The following is a 24,541-nucleotide window of genomic DNA, read 5'->3' as shown; positions in this document are numbered from 1 at the left end:
CAGATTTGCCAGTTCTTGCTGTGAGATGTTACCTCACTCTTCCACCAAGGCACCTGCAAGTTCCCAGACATTTCTGGGGAGAATGGCCCTACCCTCACCCTCCGATCCAACAGGTCCCAGACGTGCTCAATGGGACTGAGATCCAGGCTCTTCGCTGGCCATGGCAAAACACTGACATTCCTGTCTTGCAGGAAATCACGCACAGAACAAGCTGTATGGCTGGTGGCATTGTCATGCTGGAGGGTCATGTCAGGATGAGCCTGCAGGAAGGGTACCACATAAGGGAGGATGTCTTCCCTGTAACGCACAGCGTTGAGATTGCCTGCAATGACAACAAGCTCAGTCCGATGATACTGTGACACCACCCCAGACCATGACGGACCCTCCACCTCCAAATCCATCCCGCTCCAGAGTACAGGCCTCGGTGTAACGCAAATTCCTTCGATGATAAATGCGAATCCGACCAGCACCCCTGGTGAGACAAAACCGTGACTCGTCAGTGAAGAGCACTTTTTGCCAGTCCTGTCTGGTCCACCGATGGTGGGTTTGTGCCCATAGGCGACGTTGTTGCCGGTGATGTCTGGTGAGGACATGCCTTACAACAGGCCTACAAGCCCTCAGTCCAGCCTCTCTCAGCCTATTGCGGACAGTCTGAGCACTGATGGAGGGATTGTGAGTTCCTGGTGTAACTCAGGCAGTTGTTGTTGCCATCCTGTACCTGTCCCGCAGATGTGATGTTCGGATATACCGATCCTGTGCAGGTGTTGTTACACGTGGTCTGCCACAGCGAGGACAGTCAGCTGTCCGTCCTGTCTCCCTGTAGTGCTGTCTTGGGCGTCTCACAGGACGGACATTGCAATTTATTGCCCCGGCCACATCTGCAGTCCTCATGCCAACTTGCAGATAAGCAGAGACCTGGGCATCTTTTTTTGTGTTTTTCAGAGTCAGTAGAAAGGCCTCTTTAGTGTCCTAAGTTTTCAAAAACTGTGACCTTAATTGCCTACCGTCTGTAAGCTGTTAGTGTATTAACGACCGTTCCACCGGTGCATGTTCATTAATTGTTTATGGTTCATTGAACAAGCATGGGAAACAGTGTTTAAACCCTTTACAATGAAGATCTGTGAAGTTATTTGGATTTTTACGAATTATCTTTGAAAGACAGGGTCCTGAAAAGGGGACGTTTGTTTTGCCAAGGTTATTTTACCTCTTGGTGATGCCATTCGGAAACAATGTTAACTTTCACTGCTATGCGGACGATACACAGCTGTACATTTCGATGAAACATGGTGAAGCACCAAAATTGAAAGCCTGTGTTTCAGACAGAAGGAAGTAGATGGCGGCAAATGTTTTACTATTAAACTCGAACAAAACAGAGATGCTAATTCTAGGTCCCAAGAAACAAAGAGCTCTTCAGTTGGATCTGACAATTCATCTTGATGATTGTACCACAAATAAAACTGTGAAGGACCTCGGCGTTACTCTGGACCCTGATCTCTCTTTTGACGAACATATCAAGACTATTTCAAGGACAGCTTTTTTCCATCTACGTAACATTGCAAAAATCTGAAACTTTCTGTCCAAAAATGATGCAGAAAAATGTATCCATGCTTTTGTCACTTTTAGATTAGACTACAGCAATGCTCTACTTTCCGACTACCCGGATAAAACACAAAATAAACTTCAGTTAGTGTTAAACACGGCTGCTAGAATCTTTACTAAAACCCCAAAAATGTGATCATATTACCCCAATGCTAGCCTCTCTACACTGGCTTCCTGTTAAGGCTAGGGCTGATTTCAAGGTTCTACTGCTAACCTACAAAGCATTACTTGGGTTTGCTCCTACCCATCTTTCTGATTTGGTCCTGCCGTACATACCTACATGTACGCTACGGTCACAAGACGCAGGCCTCCTTACTGTCCCTACAATTTCTAAGCTAACAGCTGGAGGCAGGGCTTTCTCCTATAGAGCTCCATGAACGGAAAGGCACTGGAGCGATGAACCACCCTTGCTGTCTCTGCCTGGCCGGTTTCCCTCTCTCCACTGGGATTCTCTGCCTCTAACCCTATTACGGGGGCTGAGTCACTGGCGCACTCCCCTGCCGTCCCTAGGATGGGTGCGTCACTTGAGTGGGTTGAGTCACTGACGTGATCTTCCTGTCCGGGTTGGCGCCCCCCTCGGGTCCGTGCCGTGGGGGAGAAGTAGTAAGTTGGTGGTTGAAGATACCTCTCTAGTGGTGTGGGGGCTGTGCTTTGGCAAAGTGGGTGGGGTTATATCCTGCCTGTTTGGCCCTGTCCGGGGGTATTGTCGGACAGGGCCACAGTGTCTTCCGACCTCTCCTGTCTCAGCCTCCAGTAATTATGCTGCAATAGTTTGTGTGTCTGGGGGCTAGGGTCAGTCTGTTATATTTGGAGTATTTCTCCTGTCTTATCCGGTGTCCTGTGTGAATTTAAGTATTCTCCCTCTCCCTGAGCCCTAAGACCATGCCTCAGGACTAACTGGCCTGATGACTCCTTGCTGTCCCCAGTCCACCTGGTCGTGCTGCCACTCCAGTTAACTGTTCTGCTTGCGGCTATGGAACCCTGACCTGTTCACCGGACGTGCTATCTTATCCCGGACCTGCTGTTTTCGACTCTCTCTCTCGGTCGCTCTCTACCGCACCTGCTGTCTCTAACTCTGAATGATCGGCTATGAAAAGCCAACTGACATTTACTCCTGAGGTTCTGACCCATTGCACCCTCTACAACCACTGTGATTTTTATTATTATTTGACCCTGCTGGTCATCTATAAACATTTGAACATCTTGGCCATGCACTGTTATAATCTCCACCCGGCACAGCCAGAAGAGGACTGGCCACCCCTCAGAGCCTGGTTCCTCCCTAGGTTTCTTTCGAGGTTCCTGCCTTTCTAGGAAGTTTTTCCTAGCCACCGTGCTTCTACATCTGCATTGCTTGCTGATTGGGGTTTTAGGCTGGGTTTCTGTATAGCACTTTGTGACATCAGCTGATGTAAAAAGGGCTTCATAAATAAATTTGATTTTAGAAACACTTAAAAAAGGGCTGTGTTTTGTATAGGCTTACGCTGGCGTGACGTTGTGATAGCCATGCAAATCTCTCTCGGACAAGGTGACTTTTATTAATATACTCGGCAATATTTACTCTCAGATTTGAAAACGCTAATTAGCATCAAAGTAGACATCATGCAAAACTGCAAGCTCCTGCACATCATCTCTGGCAGACACCTTTGCTAACAGGTATTGTGTCAATTTAAAACTTGCACAAGGCAGTTCACAGAATTGTCAATTTAAATACATTTTGCCAATTTATTAATAACTACATTTTTCTAACATTTGATAGTTAATCCAGAGATCCTTACCTTTGCCTCGATTAGGCAGTCTCGTCCAGATCATCATGTCATTTGTAGTTCCTTATAATAGCCACATTAGCATATAATTTTTGGGGGGTAAATACAGGCAAATATATCGATAGAAGTAACCTTGTCCTAGAAGGATTTACAGGGTTATCAAAACGTCACAGTAAGCCTACACAGCCCTTATTTTAAATGTTTTTAAAATCACCTAATGGAAAAACTATTTGAACGACTTCCCTGTTAGACCGCTAGGTTTTATTGGTATTATGACTCGTACTCTACGACTCTGGATCTAAGTACCTTGCAGACGATTTCTAGAACGTAAACACATTCTGACCGTTCTGATTGGTAACAGAAACCGGTTGGGCCAGAGCCAGAACACACGTGGGTAAAGCTGCATTTTGAAAATCAGTCATTTGCATTGATACTCTGATTGGTTAGAGATGATCCAGTCGCTAAGGACTTTGTTTTGTACAACACCCCTCATTTTGACGTCACCACAAACGACTTCAACGATGGCAGTCTCAGATTGACGTATGCAACGAACACAGAGCAGTGGAAGAATTCAGTTTAAGTCGTCACGCAAAATCCTGGCTGCATTATTGTCGATTCAGCAGCTCTGTGATAGAGCGTTGCGCATTAGGGGGTTAGAGGGTTACACCAGCTTTATTATATGTACGCCTTATTGTTTGTTGACTATGGACTGTTAATTTTACAGCTAGTTATACAAGAACATAAACCTAATATGCAAATTGTGTTTTGTCACTTTAGGAGATAAGCGAGCATGAGTGTTACAAAAGGCTTTTTAATTCTGTATGTAGACCAATTCAAAACAGATCTGAATTCGTTTTTTCTTCTTTCATACATAAAGTACAATGTATAACATAAAATTGTTTATTCTCATGTAAGTAAATTACAAAGTTATTTTCTTGGGTTACAAAATGCAAATAAAATTCCAAAAGTAAAACATTTAGAAACACCCAATTGGGACTCTTTAACCAACTAGGTATTTTTTCGGTCATATAACCCAATCAACTTAAGTTTTAAAATTCCAAGGGCATAAAATGTGATTTACGTTGAAAACAATTGGATATAAAAACAATTGGGTACAATCAGTTGTATGTAAATGTCTCTAGGCACAATAAAACTAACTTCTGGATGATATTTATAGGTTTTTGACGGTGGCCCAAATTGACAACTTAACAAAAACTGAAGTCGGGAAGAAAAAAATCTGTAGATAAAACAAAACCCTGCATTTTCTGACCTGAACGGACTGTTCATAGTTCTCACAGTGAAGTTCAAACTCACACAACACACATAGCTAGAAACATAGCACAGAGGGAGCAGTAATGGCCACTCACAGACATTGTGTGAGATGATCTCCACTGAGTTGTTATTCTGTGAAAACTATACCATCTCTTACATCTGACCTGTCTGTCTGTCCCTCTCCTCAGTGCTGGTTCTTGACTCCCTGAGGTTTGCCACCACCAGGCTTCTTCTCCTGCTGCTGCTGGCCTCTGCCTACTCCTGGCATACCCCGGCCACGGCCTCCAAATACACCTAAACATTGAGCAGAGACATACAGCATGACCAAAGTTAAGCCACATTAGGAGCACCAGAAAATAATGACTGACAAACAGCTTATATTGGGCAAATATGATTTCTAGCTACTTTTGAAGCACATGCTGTGCCCTAGAAACAATTTTTTTTTTTTAACTAGGCAAGTCAGTTAAGAACAAATTCTTATTTACAATTACGGCATAGGAACAGTGGGTTAACTGCCTTGTTCAGGGGCAGAACGACAGATTTTTACCTTGTCAGCTCAGGGATTCGATCAGGCGACCTTTCAGTTACTGGCCCAACGCTCTAACCACTAGGCTACCTGCCACCCCAACTAATATGTAACAATGTAAAGACAGTTTATTATAAAAGCTAAAATGTGGATGCATATACCTGTCATTAAAATTACACATCTGGGACACACACTGCTTAAATCATAGGCAAATGCACTTTTTTTTTGCCTAATAATGATGTTAGCAGAAGACTGCCTCAGTAAGAATGGGAGGCCAATGTTGGCCTAAGGTTGGGTAGGGGGTCAGTCAACTTCCCTCTCTGGAAGTTGGAGCATTTAGCGTTTTTGAAAAACCTGCAACTGCCATTTCCTGAAACCTAAGTTGTGTTCAAATACTCATACTAACCGCACTATTTGTGATGTAAATTGACTATGTAGTATGCTTATTGGGGGCGGCAGGTAGCCTAATGGTTAGAGCGTTGGGCTAGTAACTGAAAGGTTGCTAAATCGAATCCCCGAGCTGACAAGGTAAAAGTCTGTCATTCTGCCCCTGAACAAGGTAGTTAACCCAATGTTCCTAGGCCGTCATTGTAAATAAGAATTTGTTCTTAATTGACTTGCCTAGTTAAATAAAATTGGTCATAATATGGATATAGTTAGTATACCAAAAGTTCCCTCATATCATACTAAATTTGCCAAAATACGAAGTATGCAAGCGGTGGACATTATGTGCCTTTAGGGCCTAAAAAGCAATTCTTCAGAAAATGGTCGTGGCTTCACGTTTTCAGATTTGAAGATAATGGCAGCCGAAGTCCGACGGGGCGGATACAAATTCATTGCTTTAACTAATTATGAGAAATGTTAAGAAAATGTTGAACAACGTAATAAAGTAATGACTTATCAAATAAGTTACACGTTATGTTGGCTGACAATTTGTTAGCTACGCTATCCTTACGAACCGCATACCGGTACATACTGCTGTAATGCTATGTTAGCTAGTTACCTAACGAGTAATGTTAACGTTAGTTGGCTACTAATACGTCGAACTTGCCAGGCAGTATAAACTATCATCTAACTAACTACCCAACGTTTATTGACTTGATTATTCATGTCATTCTTAGTTAAGTGGTATAGTCGTAGTGCGTTCTCAATGGACATTGTTAAATTCTGTCCATCTACTTCGATTTCACAGCACTCTCATCTGAGTGTGCCAGAGCGCAGAATAACTGATGAATTTACGAATGTTTAACACCCGTTGAATATATGGCCATTGTCAGTAAACTGGCAAAAAAAATAAACTTAATTAAATTGTTGCCAGCAGCATAGTTACAGTCAAAAACGCTCTGGATCGCATGAACCAGCCTAACCAGCTCTGCTAGGGCAAGTAAAATGGTCAGAGTAAGGTGTTCTTTCATTTGTGTCTGGAAATAGCTAGCAAGCTAGCCAACATTAGCCAGTTAGCTTGGGTGCTTTACTGCGGTTGTAAGGTCAGAATGCTTGAATCAACCCGATTCCTCAGCCAGAGCACGCTCCGAGAGCGAACCGCTCTGAAACGGACAATCTGAAAAACTTCTGGATTTACACCCAGAGCGCACTCTGGCACTCCAGATTGAATTTACGAACACACCCGAAATTGTAAAATGTCTAGCTAGTCATTTATTATGCCAACAAGCTAGCAAGAGGTTGCATAGCAACAGCATCAACTTCCAATAGACAGGCGAAGCGCTAGTACGCACAACTGAAAGGATACCGTTCGTTTACAGTATACTAAAATGAACTAATAGTATATACTTAATAAGTATGTAGTAGTATGTTAGTATGGGTATTCGAACACAGCTCTAGTCTTAAATTATATCAAACAATGTATCCAACAAAGTAGTCTTGTTTGATCCTACATTAAATTGAGGTGGTCTCAATGACACCTTCACATATTTCTGGGCAAAATTTAGGGGTAATGATTATTTGATTTCATAGGTGTCTTTATGTGGATAGTCTAGTGAAAATGTGAACTGGCTTCGTAATTTTGTTTGGGGAGAAAATTCTCAATTCAATTACTAGATGCAATGTAGTAGTCTAGTTTACTTTAGACTATTTGAAATATAAACAACTAAACTAGGCCTATATGAGCTGGTTTCAGATCTCTATCCCAGACCTAATCCATCAAGGTCTGACTACTAGTCTACCATTCACTCACCATGCCTTGTTGTCACTCGTGAACTGACTATTATCACATCATTAGCAGCCTACTGTTGACATACAGACATATCAAACGGACAGATCAATAACATATTCATTAACATAGGCCTACTAATCTTTAAACCGTCTAAAATAACTTTCTGTGAAGGACGGTATTAGCGGAACAGCTCTCTGCCATGTCTGTTTCCATCCACACAGGAACATGCTCTAAACTACCGCAACAACCGCACGTTTCCTTGCTCGGCAATGCGCTCGTGACTACTACCGTTGCGGAGAACAAAGCATGTGCAAGCAAGTGTTCACTGAGTTGATAATGTTGTTGCCAACTACTTTCATTGTAATGACACCTTAGCTAAGGAGCTAACTACGAAAGAATAGTGATTATGTGCTTGACTAACATACACTTTTGGAAAATGTATTTGGCAAACAGTTCATTCTCCATTTTTCGTACCCTTTTTCCCCCCTCACACATCAGTGGTATCAACGAACGATGTGGAGATCAGCCATTCAGCACAAGGGAGGTAAATAGTACTATGATTACAGGGGCTGGCCAGAGCATACAGCTAGAGAATTTTTCTCCTCGCCCATGTCCTCAGATTGGCTCAGCTCCCAACTTCCGACCGTTGAGTCAAAAAACCACAATGTGCCAACTAGAAGCCTATTTTTTCTGTGTGTTTTAGGGTCGTCTTAAAGTCATGTACTTTGACTTCAAATTGCGTGCATGGTATGCAAAATACATGCAGGTTGGCAGGCCTGAAATTAAAGTAATTTGTGGGAAATTTGGTTTATCTAATTTTCCTATTGCGATGCATTACATTGAAAATTGTACACCGTCTCTTGATTGACAGCCTATATTGGGCCTTTATGAATTCTAGCTACTTTTGAAGCACATGCTGTCCGCTAGAAATTATGTAACATTGTAAAGACAGTTTATTATAAAAGCTAACATGTTGATAAAATACCGGTCACTGAAATTACAAAGTCATTTGGGTTATATTAGGTTTCTACATTGAGTAAAAGCAGTATTTTCCTATTGAGATGCATAACATTGAACATTGTACACTCCAAGAATGGCAGGTTTGTGGTGATGAATCCAGGAGATCAGTCATTCATTGCTATGATCATTGATCTCCTGAAGAAGCTATCCTTTTTCCTTTCTTTCTGTGCCCCCAAATGTTTGGATATACTGGTAAAGTTACCAGAGGGGTATACTACAAAGCAGAATCAATGAGTTAGCCAGCTGACTTGCCTAAGTGTTTTTTTTTTTAAAGAGGAGCTTAAAAAAAATGGGCATGGTCTCATTGACTAAACAACCAATAACACAAACATAAGTTTAGCTTTCTTAATGAATCAGAAAATCTATAGTTATTTCTGGTTGTTCATCAAAGCTAGCTGGCTAACCCATTGATCCTGCTTTGTAGTACACTCCTCAGGTTGTTAGCTAGCTAGCCAATGCAGTAACATGACTGAACAAAGTGTAAACAAATGGTTCAAGGCCTGCGAGTAGTTTTATAAACGGCCAACTGGTTAATAAATACATATAAAATTCTGTCACGTCTATCCGCTATAGGAGGACAAAAATGTTGCGCCACGCCAGATCTTTAGAATTTTTGTAGCTAGAAACAAGCCGTTTTTGCTGTAGCAATTGTGCAACCATGACGCTAACGGATCAGTGCTCACTTTTTTTCTCTAGGGCACTCGGAAACAAATGGTACAGCGAAGCCTAATCATTACAACAATTATCTGGGAGAATATTTTTTATAATTTTTTTTAATAGGCGCACTGGTGCTCCCAAATTAAAATTCCAGGTTGCACAGCAAAATATTTGGGAGCATATGCGAGAGCAGGACACAAACCATTTCACCTAAGACTAGAGGGATTTCATACAAAACCAGAAATTGTTTAAAAGACAATGATTTCGGGGATTTTCACAAAATGCAATTCATAGAATGAGATCCCACTTGGGAACTTTGATATGCCCATAGAGCAGCGGTAATCAAAATGTATTTGTCACATGCTTCGTAAACAACAGGCGTAGAACAGTGAAATGATTACATACAGCCCTTAACAACAATGCAGAGTAAAAGAGCCTTTATAGACAAATAACACAAGGAATAAATACAAAATGATTAACGACATCTTGGCGCCATTATATATATACTGCTCAAAAAATACAGGGAACACTTAAACAACACAATGTAACTCCAAGTCAATCACACTTCTGTGAAATCAAACTGTCCACTTAGGAAGCAACACTGATTGACAATACATTTCACATGCTGTTGTGCAAATGGAATAGACAACAGGTGGAAATTATAGGCAATTAGCAAGACACCCCCAATAAAAGGAGTGGTTCTGCAGGTGGTAACCACAGACCACTTCTCAGTTCCTATGCTTCCTGGCTGATGTTTTGGTCACTTTTGAATGCTGGCGGTGCTTTCACTCTAGTGGTAGCATGAGACGGAGTCTACAACCCACACAAGTGGCTCAGGTAGTGCAGCTCATCCAGGATGGCACATCAATGCGAGCTGTGGCAAGAAGGTTTGCTGTGTCTGTCAGCGTAGTGTCCAGAGCACGGAGGCGCTACCAGGAGACAGGCCAGTACATCAGGAGACGTGAAGGAGGCCGTAAGAGGGCAACAACCCAGCAGCAGGACCGCTACCTCCGCCTTTGTGCAAGGAGGAGCAGGAGGAGCACTGCCAGAGCCCTGCAAAATGACCTCCAGCAGGCCACAAATGTGCATGTGTCTGCTCAAACGGTCAGAAACAGACTCCATGAGGGTGGTATGAGGGCCCGACGTCCACAGGTGGGGGTTGTGCTTACAGCCCAACACCGTGCAGGACGTTTGGCATTTGCCAGAGAACACCAAGATTGGCAAATTCGCCACTGGCGCCCTGTGCTCTTCACAGATTAAAGCAGGTTCACACTGAGCACGTGACAGACGTGACAGTCTAGAGACGCCGTGGAGAATGTTCTGCTGCCTGCAACATCCTCCAGCATGACCGGTTTGGCAGTGGGTCAGTCATGGTGTGGGGTGGCATTTCTTTGGGGGGCCACACAGCCCTCCATGTGCTCGCCAGAGGTAGCCTGACTGCCATTAGGTACCGAGATGAGATCCTCAGACCCCTTGTGAGACCATATGCTGGTGCGGTTGGCCCTGGGTTCCTCCTAATGCAAGACAATGCTAGACCTCATGTGGCTGGAGTGTGTCTGCATTTCCTGCAAGAAGAAGGCATTGATGCCATGTATGGACTGGCCCGCCTGTTCCCCAGACCTGAATCCAATTGAGCACATCTGGAACATCATGTCTCGCTCCATCCACCAACGCCACGTTGCACCACAGACTGTCCAGGAGTTGGCGGATGCTTTAGTCCAGGTCTGGGAGAAGATCCCTCAGGAGACCATCCGCCACCTCATCAGGAGCATGCCCAGGCGTTGTAGGGAGGTCATACAGGCACGTGGAGGCCACACACACTACTGAGCCTCATTTTGACTTGTTTTAAGGACATTACATCAAAGTTGGATCAGCCTGTAGTGTGGTTTTCCACTTTAATTTTGAGTGCGACTCCAAATCCAGACCTCCATGGGTTGATACATTGGATTTCCATTGATTATTTTTGTGTGATTTTGTTGTCAGCACATTCAACTATGTAAAGAAAAAAGTATTTAATAAGATTATTTCATTCATTCAGATCTAGGATGTGTTAATTTAGTGTTCCCTTTATTTTTTTTGAGCAGTGTATATATGACACGCATACACACAGTACCAGTCAAAAGCTTGGACAAACCTACTCATTCAAGGGTTTCTTTATTTTTACTATTTGCTAATAGTGAAGACATCAAAACTATAACACATATGGAACCCTGTAGTAACCAAAAAAAAGTGTTAAACAAATCAAAATATATTTTGATTTTAAATTCTTCAAAGTAGCCACCCTTTGCCTTGACAGCTTTGTACACTCTTGGCATTCTCTCAACCAGCTTCACCTGGAATGCTTTTCCAACACTCTTGAAGGAGTTCCCACATATGCTGAGCACTTGTTGGCTGCTTTTCCTTCACTCTGCGGTCCAACTCATCCCAAACCATCTCAATTGGGTTGAGGTCAGGTGATTGAGAGGCCAGGTCATCTGATGCAGCACTCCATCACTCTCCTTCTTGGACAAATAGCCCTTACACAGCCTGGAGGTGTGTTTTGGGTCATTGTCGTACTCATCCTGGAATGAGTAGGTGTGTCCAAACTTTTGAATGGTACACTAATATATATGTTTACAACAGTAATTTACAATATTAACAAAATCTGCACTGTAAGTGACATACACACACACAACCGTTCAAAAGTTTGGGGTCACTTACAGTGCAGACATCGTTAATGTGGTAAATGACTATTCTAGCTGGAAACAGCTGATTTTTTATGGAATATCTACGTAGGCGTACAGAGGCCCAACATCAGCAACCATCACTTCTGTGTTCCAATGGCACGTTGTGTTAGCTAATCCAAGTTTATCATTTTAAAAGGCTAATTGAGCATTAGAAAACCAGCACAGCTGAAAAGTGTTGTGCTGATTACAGAAGAAACAAACCTGGCCTTCTTTAGACTAGTTGAGTATCTGGAGCATCATAATTTGTGGGTTCGATTACAGGCTCAAAAAGGCCAGAAACAAAGACTTTCTTCTGAAACTCGTCATTGTATTGTTGTTCTGAGAAATTATTGCTATTCCATGCGAGAAATTGCCAAGAAACTGTAGATCTCGTACAATGCTGTGTACTACTCCTTTCACCGAACAGTGCAAACTGGCTCTAACCAGAATAGAAAGAGGAGTGGGAGGCCCCGGTGCACACCTGAGCAAGAGGACAAGTACATTAGAGTGTCTAATTTGAGAAACAGACATCTCACAAGTCCTCAACTGGCTGCTTCATTAAATAGTTCCCACAAAACATCAGTCTCAACGTCAACAGTGAAGAGGCGACTCCAGGATGCTGGCCTTCTAGTATATATTAAAAAAAATCTATTGGAAATCATACCGTTGGTATTTCGAAATACACCAGTATATTGCCCAAGCCTAGCTGTATGACAGGTTTAGACAGGTTACCGTGGCATTCTTGGGTACAGGGACTATGGTGGTCTGCTTGAAACATGTACAGATGTGGTAAACTCCTCAATGTTGAGGGTAGGCAACTAGATTCAGTCGCGGGACGATTTTTGTCGAGGCAGATGGTTGGTGGGCCCCCCCCCAAAAAGACTGCCTGTTCTGACCCCTGCCGTAGAGTATATTATGTTCAACAAGACATACACAAAATTCACCAAATCAAACACGGAATCTTCAATATTTCTGTTTATATTTTTTGCTTTCTAACATCTACAGATGAAACATTATGGACTCTTAAAGGGGGCCTTGGTAAGGCCACAATTTCATAAATATGCCAACTTTTATTCATTATTTCTCAATTATGCGTTTCGATACATATGTTAACAATCCTTCTGCCAAAGGACCATTCTATTGATTACATTTAACATTTTTGAAAATCCCCAATATCATGCTCTTTTTTTTGTCTTGGTTTCATATGGAATCACTCTATAATAATAATTTAAAAAAAAGTGTAATATCTATCTACATCTATATATATATATGCACACTATGTTTACTTAGCTCATAAATATAAGACCCCATTGCATCATACTACCAGCACCTCAACCAAATGTTACCCATTTGCCTCCCCAGAAAGAGAGGTTCCATCTTACCTCTACCTGCTCCTGCTCCTCCCCCTCGGCCCTTGCCCTGCTGTTTGTTCTGCTGCATGCCTCCTCGCCCGCGGCCCTTGGACACCACCTCCTCCTTTACCATGTCGATGATTTCATCAGGGATACGCAGGTACTTTATGGTGCTTCCTCTGATGTAACACTCGGGCATCCTCCAAAACTTATCTCCATCCTAAACGATAGGAGTGAATGGGATTAGGGGAGAATTTCAGCATTAGTTTTACTAGAAGCACTCTTATAAGCTGAATCTTTGACTGTCAATAGTGCCATCTTGTGGCTAGACATGGAAATTTTTCTGATAGTTGATTTGTGAAGAAGACAGCCATGTAGCCTCTTCATTCATGGCTGTCACGTAAGCAACCATATACATATTTCAGATCAGTGGTCACAAGTCTTGAGTGTCGACAAGTACTTATAGACAAACCCTTTACCCTTGAGGTGCAGATGACTTCTCGTAAGTTGATATTCATCCAGTTGTCACAACTGACCAAGTGTCCGTTATACGTCTCTCCGTTCTTCAACTCCACCAGCTGAGGAGCATAGGGAAGAAGCATGAGTAAGAAATCAATGCGATGTGGTTTCATGTTTGTACCACAAAAACCAATGGCCACATTTACATGAACAACCGTGAGAAACTCACATGACTCAAGAAACAAAGTAAGAGTAAAATATCACAAAAACTTAGATTAGTTGAATCCATCCTTACCATAGGGTGGTTCTGTGCAGTCTTCAGCAAAGATAGAGGTAGCTGTGAATTTCAATGTTTTTTTTAAGTCATTGCGCATGTTGTCTTGCTCACTAGCTAACACATGATTAAATTAGCTAGCTAGCTTTGAAAAGGTTTGCTAACTAGCTGGTATGATAGCAAACTACATTTAACAAAAATATAAACACAACAATTTCAAAGAATTTACTGAGTTAGTTCATAAAAGGAAATCAGTAAATTAAAAAAAGTCATTAGGCCCTAATCTATGGATTTCAGATGACTGGAAATACAGATATGCATCTGTAGGTCACAGACACCTTTATAAAAAAGGTAGGGGCAACCACCATTCGCCTCATGCAGCGCGGCGGCTCCTTCACAGAGTTGATCAGGCTGTTGATTGTGGCCTGTGGAATGTTGCCCCACTCCTCTTCAATGGCTGTGAAGAGTTGCGGGATATTGGCGGGAACTGGAACACGCCATTGTACTCGTCAAACCAGAGCATCCCAAACATGCTCAACGGGTGACATGTCTGGGGAGTATGCAGGCCATGAAAGAACTGGGACATTTACAGCTTCCAGGAATTGTGTACAGTCCTTGTGACATAGGGATGTGCATTATCATGCTGAAACATGAGGTGATGGCGGCGGATGAATGGCACAACAATGGGCCTCAGGATCTCGTCAAGGTATTTCTGTGCATTCAAATTGCCATAGATAAAAATGCAATTGTGTTCTTTGTCCGTAGCTTATGCCCGCTTATATCATAACCCCACCACCACGGGGCACTCTGTTCACAACATTGACATCAGCAAACAGCTCGCTCACACAATGCTATATACGTGGTCTGCAGTTGTGAGGCTGGTTGGATGACCTGCCAAATTCTCTAAAATGACATTTGAGGCGGCTTACAGCAGGGTTTCCCTAACTCGGTCCTGGGTGCACGTTTAGTTTTGCCGTAACACTACACAGCTGATTCACATAATCAAAGCTTGATGATGAGATGGTTATTTGAATCAGTTGTGTAGTACTAGGGCAAAAACCAAAACGTGCACTGGGGGGTGGGGAGAAGAGGCACCCCAGGACTATGTTTGGTGGACATTCCTGCAGTCAGCATGACAATTGCACACTCCCTCAAAACGTGAGACATCTGTGGCATTGTGTTGTGACAAAACTGCACATTTTAGAGTCACCTTTTTTTGTCCTCAGCACAAGGTGCACCTGTCTAGTGATCGTGCTGTTTAATCAGCTTCTTGATATGACACACCTGTCAGGTGGATGGATTATCTTGGCAAATGAAAAATGCACACTAACAGGGATGTAAACAAATTTGTGCACAAAATTTGAGAGAAATAAGCTTTTTGTGCATATTGAACATTTCTGGGATACTTTATTTCTGCTCATGAAACATGGTAACTACACTTTACATGATGCGTTTATATTGTTTGTTTAGTGTACTTAACTAGTTAGGTCAAATTTGACTTGAAATGCAAACCATGTGTTTAGATACTATAAAACATATGTCAATGTTTTAACTAGATTACTATTATATTTTTAGTTAGTTATTAGCTAGCATTAACACAATGAGTTAACCATTTAGCTACGTTCATGTTACGTTACAGTAGCTAACTATCCATGCTGCATGGTAAACAAAACAACCACGCGTTTGTGGTCGAGCTATTCCACGGTCCCACACATAACAGTCCTCATATTACTGTAACACGATAAAATATATACTTACCATTATAACAGATTATATTACAAACTATCCGGTCAACTGAACGTAATTTATTTTTGTTTGCTAATGCTAACTCCGTTTAACGGAAGTTGTCACCAAAATGTGTCGCTACCATACGTCATTACGTCAGACTCGCCGAGAGAAAAAAAATACGCAAAAAGCACAGAAACAGATGACTGATCAACAGTGAAAGGACAGCAAAATCCCAGACAGCTGCATTCCTGGTAAAATTTAGAATAACAAACGAAAACATTCACTACAGCTAAGAAAAATATGGACAATAGTAAGCCAACTGTTGTTGTAACAGGTTAGTGGGGTTTCCTCTACTTGCTCGGCTGTACGTAGTTTCTAGCTCGACAAAGCCAACTAGGGCGTGCATGTCAAGAATGTTACACTGTTGAAAAGTTGTGTGAAGGACATGCAGCTGAGTTGTCCAAATAGTTGCAGTTTGTTATTTGTATAATGGCATGCATTCCTTCAAAGTGTTTGTCAAATTGTCAATTTGTTTCTTGTATTCCAAAATAATATGCCTATGGATAACTGCCTATGGACATAATTGCATAACTTTAGGAACGTGTCATGGTATGACCTACTTGACCCTGTATGTAGCAGAATAAAATGGAAGTTGTAATATTTCAGACTTCCAGACATCCACTTGTTAGGCAATATGGCTTATTTTTAATATATTCCTTGTGTTTAGCAAAATTCTAGTTTCAATAAATATTTGCTTTACACACTAGCAGTCTTAAACAGAATTGTTTAACTTTAAGGGTGTTTTCACCCTTAAAGTTAAAGGGTTAAAAGTTAAAAGTTTCCTCTTTTTAAAAGAAATGATCTCAGTCCTCTTTAAAGTGAATTGGGGTAAAACATTTAAATGAAATCAAAATAACCCAGTTCTCTTTGAAGTCACACTACCCTTGCCTTTGAATGAGGTCTCAACTATTTTTTTTCCAGTTCGCTTCACCTATTTTGTGGACTGAGTCCTTTTTGCATTCACATTGCTATGTTTAGAAAGGAACCAAGATATTTTTCCAACATGCACTCTGTGTTTTTACAAAGTGCAGGACAAGCCATTCAATCAGAATTGTGTTATTGGACAACTAGATATACATACATTTTGGAAGCTAATAGATTTAAAATATGAGACATAATAATTGTAATTAGAAAATACTATTAACATGTACATTTTATTGCTAACATAATAAATAGCAGAAGAATAACTGCAGATTTAAATAATGCTGTAATTTAAAATTGTACAACCAATATAGGTGACTGCCCCTTTAATAGCTAGAATCGATTTTGTACTCTACAGTATGTTATTCTCACCAAATTATGTTGTCTTCTCACACTTTTCAAAACGCACAATCAAATAAACATTTTATGAAGCTCTCAGCCTATAGATAACATATTGCAAACATATAATCTTGAACTAAAAACACACATATTTTGGAATTTCTGTGTCGCTAATCAGTATCCCAAAACATTTTTTTTCTGCGAACCTGCACATAATCTTCTCTTTTGTGGCACCAATGTGATGGATTATGGCAGGGGAATCGGTGTTGCAGTATTTAAGTGTGTGGTGAGGGAATAATGACAAACGAACCTGGGGAGCTTTGTGTTCACATTGCCCTAAAAGAGGGAACCGGACCACGGAATTCAAGTGTTCACAGTGCACAACAAATGTTGCGATGTTGCTGAGTTCACAAAAATTGTCCGAAAGGGACCCGAATTCTCCTGTCTCCCAGAGACAAAGGCCAGTTGAAGACAGGATGGCCTGATAAAAGATGTTAGATTGCCTGGGAACAGAGGGCCTCACAAAAGAGCTGGCCAGCAGCTGCCGACCCCACGCTCTCTCCTTTTCACCTTCCTGCCAGACAGATCCCTGTGTCCCCAAGGGAACACACCAGCCCATTAATTTCACAGGGATTCAGAGTGATGTCTCAACTTCACTGCAGCTACACTCACACATTTATGAACACATCATATGAAGTGAGCTTTTTATTGGATTGTGCTTATTTCTTTAGTGTCCCTTCGAGCATGGGTTCTTAGGACAGTTATTTCCCTTCAAGCAAATGTATTGCCAAGCAATCCTATAAGTAAGCATCAATCTCAAGTTAATTGAATCTGCTATTTGAGTTTAACTCTATTTCTTTTGATTTTATAAATGCTGCCATATTTTGCAGGGTTTGAGCCATTTGGAGAGCACACTATTAATGCCAGTTGGGTAGCAGTCCAGGTATGTATATTTAGCATATTTCACGTAGACTATATTGAATTAATTTGTCTTCTTTATAACTGTAAGGATGAGTTTATTTCCCTGACAATAACACAACTGCCTACCTTGTTCATGCTCAGCCTGTTTGGTAGAACACATTAGTTGTCATGGGATCTCATTCAGGAAATGTTTTCTTACACGTTCTATAATGTGAGAGAAGCATTATGGGCCCAAAGTGGTGGTGTGGGCTGTATTGGCAAATGTGATGGGGACAATGGTTGTCAGGGTGTCTAGACAGACTTGATAAGGATATTCAAATCAAACAAAGGGTTGCTTTGTGGCTGTGGTCAATCACGCCACTTTTAAATGTTTATGGGAACTGGCCTGGTAGCCATGGCCAGTTGTCCTGTAGCAAATTATAGAGCCAGCTGTGAACATTACACTTTAGAAATGTCCTCTCCTCTAGACATTTTCCATCTTTTCCTATTTGTGCTTTCCCAATTTGTATTTTTAGGATATCATCCAATCATATTTCTGTTGTGCACATTTTTTTATGGACTGAATAGACAACGTAAAGATGACCACAAGGAAATGTCTAACATGTTACAAAACATCTATTTATTTTAAAAGCAATTAGTTTCAAAGTAATGTGAAGACATTTCTATGATCTTTTATGAGTATTAATCACCTGTCTACTCTTCTCAGGAACTGAAGAAGCTGGGCCTGGGAAAGGACATAGACCTGCATGTGTATGAGGTACCTGTCGACTACCAGGCAGTCCAAAGTTTGATTCCATCACTATGGAAGCAGTATCATCCCCAGGTAAGAAGGCAATGAATGGGCTCCTATCTCCTTTCCTGCTGGTCAATTATGCACCTTGATATGCACCATATTTGAATTTGTTTGTTTTGTATCCTTCTCTGCATGGGGAATCAGTTAGTGGTCCATGTTGGAGTCTCAGGTATGGCCACCACCGTTACCTTAGAGAAATGTGGCCGTAACCATGGCTACAAGGGTCTGGACAACAGCCGCTTCTGTCCCCATTCTCAGTGTTGCATTGAGGGGGGCCCAGACTGCATTGACTCTGTTATTGACATGGAATCGGTCTGCAAAAGAGTGACAGCCTCTGGACTAGGAGTAGCAGTGTCCGTCTCAAAAGATGCTGGCAGGTAAGCATCCTCCTCCTGTGTGCTTTTGTGTTTGCGACATTGCTAATAAAATCAATATGCATGCATACACCTGTATTTCAAAGAAAGTTGTAGGCCTATTTCCCCCCCCAAATCTTACTGTAGAACCACCACTTAGCACCATTATATGAATTCCTGTCTTTTTCCTGACAGATATCTCTGTGACTTCACCTACTACACCTCTCTGTACCTGAGCCATGGGCACTCAGCATTCGTCCACGTGCCTCCCATAGAGAAGCCTTATAGTGGCGTGGACTTGGGTAGGGCCCTCCAAGCCATCATACAAGAGATGTTGGACATGCTCGACCAAACCGAAGAGAAGATCCACTGCCAGCGTGTGCACTAATTTACCTGTGAAAGCCAACTGCCTTTAACCCCTTACACACGAGAGATTATTCAAAAATGGCAACCATACAGACACTTCCAGTTGACTTATTTCACAGCCATTTCGTCACATTCTTCGTTGCTGTTTCCTCAAGCTCTTGACCTGGCCCTTTTTTTTTGGGGGGGGGTACATTTTTTAATCTTAATGGTTATGGTGAGGTGAGTAAAGCTGGTTCGGTGTTTTGGTGTAACGAGCTTTCCCCACATTCTGTCTACATAGAAGAGATTGAGCAAGATGAATTGAACTGGAATAACAGGAATTGACAGAAGTGAGCCACATGCTTGTTCTAGTAGGAGCGCTACTCTTTTTGAATCTGTTGTTGAGAAGCTTCCATGGTTTTGACTCTTTATCCATACTTGCACTGCTATCTCAGAAACAGGGTTAGTGTATGGAATATCCCTTTTTTTGCATCAACTCAATGTACAAGTTCCACATTATTTATTGGTATCTATCTAGTTAAGGGGAATTTCTGTCTTTGGTTGTTATTCATCATCTTGAAGAGTTATTTTTGTCACCAGCTTTTTCATTGAAGTCTTAGGCGTCCACTTGTTGGTGCTACTTAAGTCATGTTAGTACTTCCTGGATTTTATGTATATGAAATGCCAGGTCTTTTCCTCTCCACTCACCAACAAAACCGGCGAGCTACAACTTCTGATAAGGATAAAAAAAAGGACTTCTCGCTCTCACCTCTGATTTCTTTTTTTACGCTGTGGGTCTAGCCAGCTTCCAGGTCTACGGGGCTGATTGCATCCCGAAGCAGTGCAATAAATCCAAAGGATGTGGTTTGTGTTTCTACGTCACCCAAGGCTGGTTCAATAATGACTCTTCTAAGTCTCCAGATCTGGAATCTATTTTCATCCACTGCAAACCTTTTTATTCACCCTGTAAATTTTCCTCAGTCATTCTGGCCGGAGTCTACATCGCTACGGACACATGTGCACACACAGAGCAACATCTACTGGCTGATCAGATCACAGAGGTGGAAAGAAAATACCCAGATTCTACTTTCACCATCAAGTGGGATTTTAACCATACCAGCCTACAACAGGAACTTCCCAGATACAAACAATTGGTGAAATGTTCAAGTCAAGAAAAAATTCTCGACCATGTTTACAGCACTATTAAAGGGGCATACCATGCTGTCTCCCATGCTCCCTAAGGGAACTCAGACCATGTGATGCTACACCTCATCCCTGCATACAGACAGAAACTAAAAACTGCCAAGCCTGTCAAACATGTGGAAATAGACTGATGAGGCCATTGGGGTGTGAAAACACTGCCTAGACACCACGGATTGTAACATATTCAAGGACAGCAATGCCAACATACACGACTACACAGACAGATTCACATCCTGCATCAGTGTATGTGAGGAGAACTACATACCATCAAATACTTTTCTATCACACAGCAACGACAAACCATGGGTCACTGGTGAGCTTAGGGCTCTCCGCAGTGCCGAAGAGCAAGACCATTGTACTCTATAGAGGCCAAGAAAAAGCTACACTCAGGAATGAAGGCAGCCAAACAGCAATACAAAGACAGGCTAGAGCAACTGCTCATCTGTCTGGAAAGGACTGAAACAAATTTCCAACTAGAAACCTAAAGCTACATACCCTAACCCCTCACTGCCGAATAAACTAACTAGTTCTACTGCAGATTTGACACACAGGCCCCTCAATCACGAGGACAATACATACCCTCCACCTACCCCTCCTTACCACTTCCCCCTCACCCATCTACCCCACCCCTCCCTTCCTAATTCCTCTCCAGGCTCCTCTCTCCTCTACTTAATACTTAAGTCTATTGACGCACACGTGCATCAATCTAAGTAATACAATTTAAAAAATTATCAAAATTCCCTTTTTTTTTTTTTTTTACATGGGTTACGTCTCAATCCACCGCATCCGCCTTTCCGCATCTGAGGTGGAAGGTAACAGAGCTAGAGCTGTCAGACCATGAGACATCCCGAAAAATCTGGCTTCTCACGAAAACATCTGTAGCGTCCGAATGGTTTGGCCTACAAACTACAATAACCACTCAATGGAAAGGGGAGACTCTCACAAACACTATGGTATTCTCCTGTGTCACGAGACCCATCTTAAGATACTTCTATTAATTTGTATGGGTTATGGGAGTTTTGTGCCAACAAAAATAAGGGGTTAAATATGTATCCAACCTCCAAAACCTTATTCCTTATGATTTTATTTTTTGCCATTTTTTTTTTTGCCATTTATGAATGTTTATTCAATGTGTTTCTATGGGATATAGTAGTAATGGCCAAGTTCAATATTTTATCAACCCATTTTTTTATTTTTGTATGTTTACACCTAAAGATGTGCTAAAATTCAAAATCAAATAGCTAAATTATCCATGGTATGACCATCTTAAAACAATTCCACATGTTATGTCAGCTTAGTAACCATCCCCTCAAATGGCTTAGATATTTAGAGGTTTATAGCACTGCGTGGACCAGCTCTCCTGTTTTCACTGGCCATATTCAACCAGTCATTAGAGCAATGCACTGTTCCTGCCTGTTTCAAATCTTCCATCATTGTTACAGTCCCAAAAAAACCTAAAGGTGCCCTGCCTGAACTTTTACAGACCTGCAGTGCTCACCTCGGTCATCATGAAAACCTTTCAGCACCTGGTACTGTCCCATCTCAAAACCATCACTGAAGCCTCCCTCAACCCACTGCAGTTTGCCTACAGAGCTAACAGGTCTGTGGACGACACTGTCAACATGGGCCTACACTACATCCTCAAACACATCGATAAACCATAGACATATACAAGGACATTGTTTGTGGACTTTAGCTCTGTTTTCATTACATCATCTCAGAACTGCTACAAGACAAACTGTCCTAGCTGAACGTGTCCAGCTCCATCGATCAGTGGACTACTGACTTCCTAACCAACAGGAAGCAACACGTGAAGCTGGGAAAACACCTCTCGGACTCTTTATTCCTCAGCACCGGAGTGCCGCAAGGATGCATGCTCTCACCAGTACTCTACTCACTCTGCACCTCTAACAACGCATCTGTCAAACTACTCAAGTTTGCAGTTGACACCACTGGTCGTTCTCATCACCGACGGCGATGAGTACATGTACAGTGGAGAGGTCAACCGACTAGTGGCCTGGTGCAGTCGCAATAACCTGGAACTCAACACAGACAAAACCGTGGAAATGTTGGCTGACTTAAGAAAACGCCCCCCCACCATCTCTCCCCCTCAAGATTGTTGGCTCAGCTGTTAGCACGGCTGAATCATTCAAATTCCTGGGGACCATCATCTCCCACAACCTCAAATTGGAGGACAACATCAGAGGTCACCAAGAAGGCACACCAGTGGATGTACTACTTGCGGCAGCTAAACACTAAATCTCCCAGCCAATCCTTATCTGGTTTTAAGCATCAATCGTTGAGTCCATCCTTCATCTCCTCCATCACTGTCTGGTTTGGGTCTGCCCACTGCAAGGGCAAACTGCAACACATGACCAAAACGTCTTTCCAACTGAATAGTTTCTTCCCCCAGGCTGTGGCCCTCACCAACCGGCCATCTGGCCCATAGATACTAAAGCACTATGCACTCTATGCTGCACACCACATCAGGCCATCTCTGAACTGTATACAAAATAACTGCATTTCACTCTGTCCATCTCTCTGCATTTAGATTCATAGTGTAAATGTGTACATCCACTGTATATCAATCATATACCCACTGTACATTTGTATATCTGCTCATTCTCTATGTTCACTTTACCTAGTTGTGTATATAATGTGTGTAAACTTTTGTCTGTATTCTGTCTCTAAATGTTGTCTATCACTAGCAGCTGGCACCATATCACCAAGTACAACTCTGAGTAAATGTACTTAGTGAATAAAGGTGATTCTGATGGTGCTTTCATAAGGTGTTTAGCTGGATTTATATGTTGTATAGAAATATTCAGAATGTACCTGAAAAATGTTCGGTAGAGCAGACTTTTTTATTTAAAGTGAACTGCACATTGTGTTTTCATATCCCCCCCAACGTTATCTAAACTTTTTTTATTTTTTTTTCTTCTTGGGGGGGGAAAAAAAACAATTTCAGATAGTTTCTCTTACTTGCAAAAGCCCAATGCTGCTCTTTTACATGGATTTCGTATTGTTTCTTGAGTCTTTTTTATAAGAAGTTGTGGTTGTGCCTTCTTTTACTAAGGTCATTTATATCAGGGAACGGTTTGGTTCTATCTCATATTTTTAAGTCTGTGGGCCCAACTTTGATAGCTGTATGGTGATGTTTGACAGATGTGTTCAATGAACTTCATCAGATCAGTATGCTTATCCCAGCCGAGGATTTCATTTGATGAAGTGGGCAGGTAGGCAGCCAGGTGAGAATTGGACCCAGTTCTTGCATTCCTGTAGCACTTTCATTTTTACTTAATTGACGGAATTGTTTTGGATGTTTCAGCTTTATGAACGTCAGTGAGCTGGTTTACTTTTGTTCTTGTATTTTTGTCATAACACAGTATTTGTTTTCAGTTGTCTCCCATTACGGGTTCTTCCCGTGTTGTATCTATATTTTAAAAGACATGTCATACCTCGTGGTACAACCACATAATAACGTACAGTGGCTGATCCAGATGAATTGTATCTTCTTCCCAGAACAACTGTCATATGCAATTTTGTTGCCCAAAATGTTTTGTGTTTACTGGGTATTTCAGTGTTCATGGACTGTATCCATGGAGATTCGTCTTTGTGTGTTGTTTATGTGTTCCTTCACACTGTCACATACTGGTTATTACATATGTGATTAAAATGTGACTATACTCACAGATGTGAAAGCCTATGTCCTCAAATGCTTGTTGAGGTGACCAATTTCCTTTGAGATACTCTTCTGACCTTTGCCATATGTAATAATGGAAAGGGCTGTAGAATATTCACTAGGTTACTATTTAGAAATAAACTTCCTACATAAATCGATCCCAGTATGCCTAACATCTATACCAACCTATAGATGCTCCTCTGTCTCAATGTGTAGGCCTATTGTTCTTAGATGTATATCATATTTTATGACAGATGTATATCAAATTCCTCTGTATTTAGCCGGATTTATATTTAGTGGTTGGTTTTGTAAACAAAAATAAACATTTAAAAAGATGACCCTCATTAACGTTTGAATAAATAAATGAACATCATTTTGGTTTCCCATGTGCCCCGA

General features: G+C 41.7%; 2 protein-coding genes across 4 annotated transcripts; one reads left to right on the top strand and one right to left on the bottom strand.

Moving 5' to 3' along the window:
* Positions 1-4,248: 4,248 nt before the first annotated feature.
* LOC106613629 (U6 snRNA-associated Sm-like protein LSm4) lies at positions 4,249-15,703 on the bottom strand. Of its 2 annotated transcripts, none has more exons than XM_014216087.2 (5): positions 15,559-15,703; positions 13,822-13,863; positions 13,547-13,645; positions 13,098-13,287; positions 4,249-4,928 (listed from the first exon to the last, which is right to left on the bottom strand). In XM_014216087.2, exons 1-5 carry the CDS (start codon positions 15,559-15,561, stop codon positions 4,819-4,821), a joined length of 444 nt encoding a protein of 147 aa, XP_014071562.1. In that variant the 5' UTR covers positions 15,562-15,703; the 3' UTR covers positions 4,249-4,818. The 2 variants fall into 2 exon arrangements, with proteins under 2 accessions (XP_014071562.1, XP_014071563.1); XM_014216088.2 differs by having other exon boundaries at positions 13,822-13,842; positions 15,559-15,654.
* On the top strand, positions 15,691-24,480 carry LOC106613628 (pyroglutamyl-peptidase 1). Of its 2 annotated transcripts, none has more exons than XM_045687393.1 (5): positions 15,691-15,779; positions 17,739-17,791; positions 18,476-18,592; positions 18,707-18,939; positions 19,111-24,480. In XM_045687393.1, exons 4-5 carry the CDS (start codon positions 18,734-18,736, stop codon positions 19,301-19,303), a joined length of 399 nt encoding a protein of 132 aa, XP_045543349.1. In that variant the 5' UTR covers positions 15,691-15,779; positions 17,739-17,791; positions 18,476-18,592; positions 18,707-18,733; the 3' UTR covers positions 19,304-24,480. The 2 variants fall into 2 exon arrangements, with proteins under 2 accessions (XP_045543349.1, XP_014071560.1); XM_014216085.2 differs by having other exon boundaries at positions 15,700-15,862.
* The last annotated feature ends 61 nt before the right edge of the window (positions 24,481-24,541 follow it).

This window comes from Salmo salar, chromosome ssa10 (genome assembly GCF_905237065.1).
Source record: "Salmo salar chromosome ssa10, Ssal_v3.1, whole genome shotgun sequence".
Taxonomy (NCBI): domain Eukaryota; kingdom Metazoa; phylum Chordata; class Actinopteri; order Salmoniformes; family Salmonidae; genus Salmo; species Salmo salar.
Note: the sequence above shows the minus strand (reverse complement) of the source record. Positions and strands in the feature narration are given on the sequence as shown.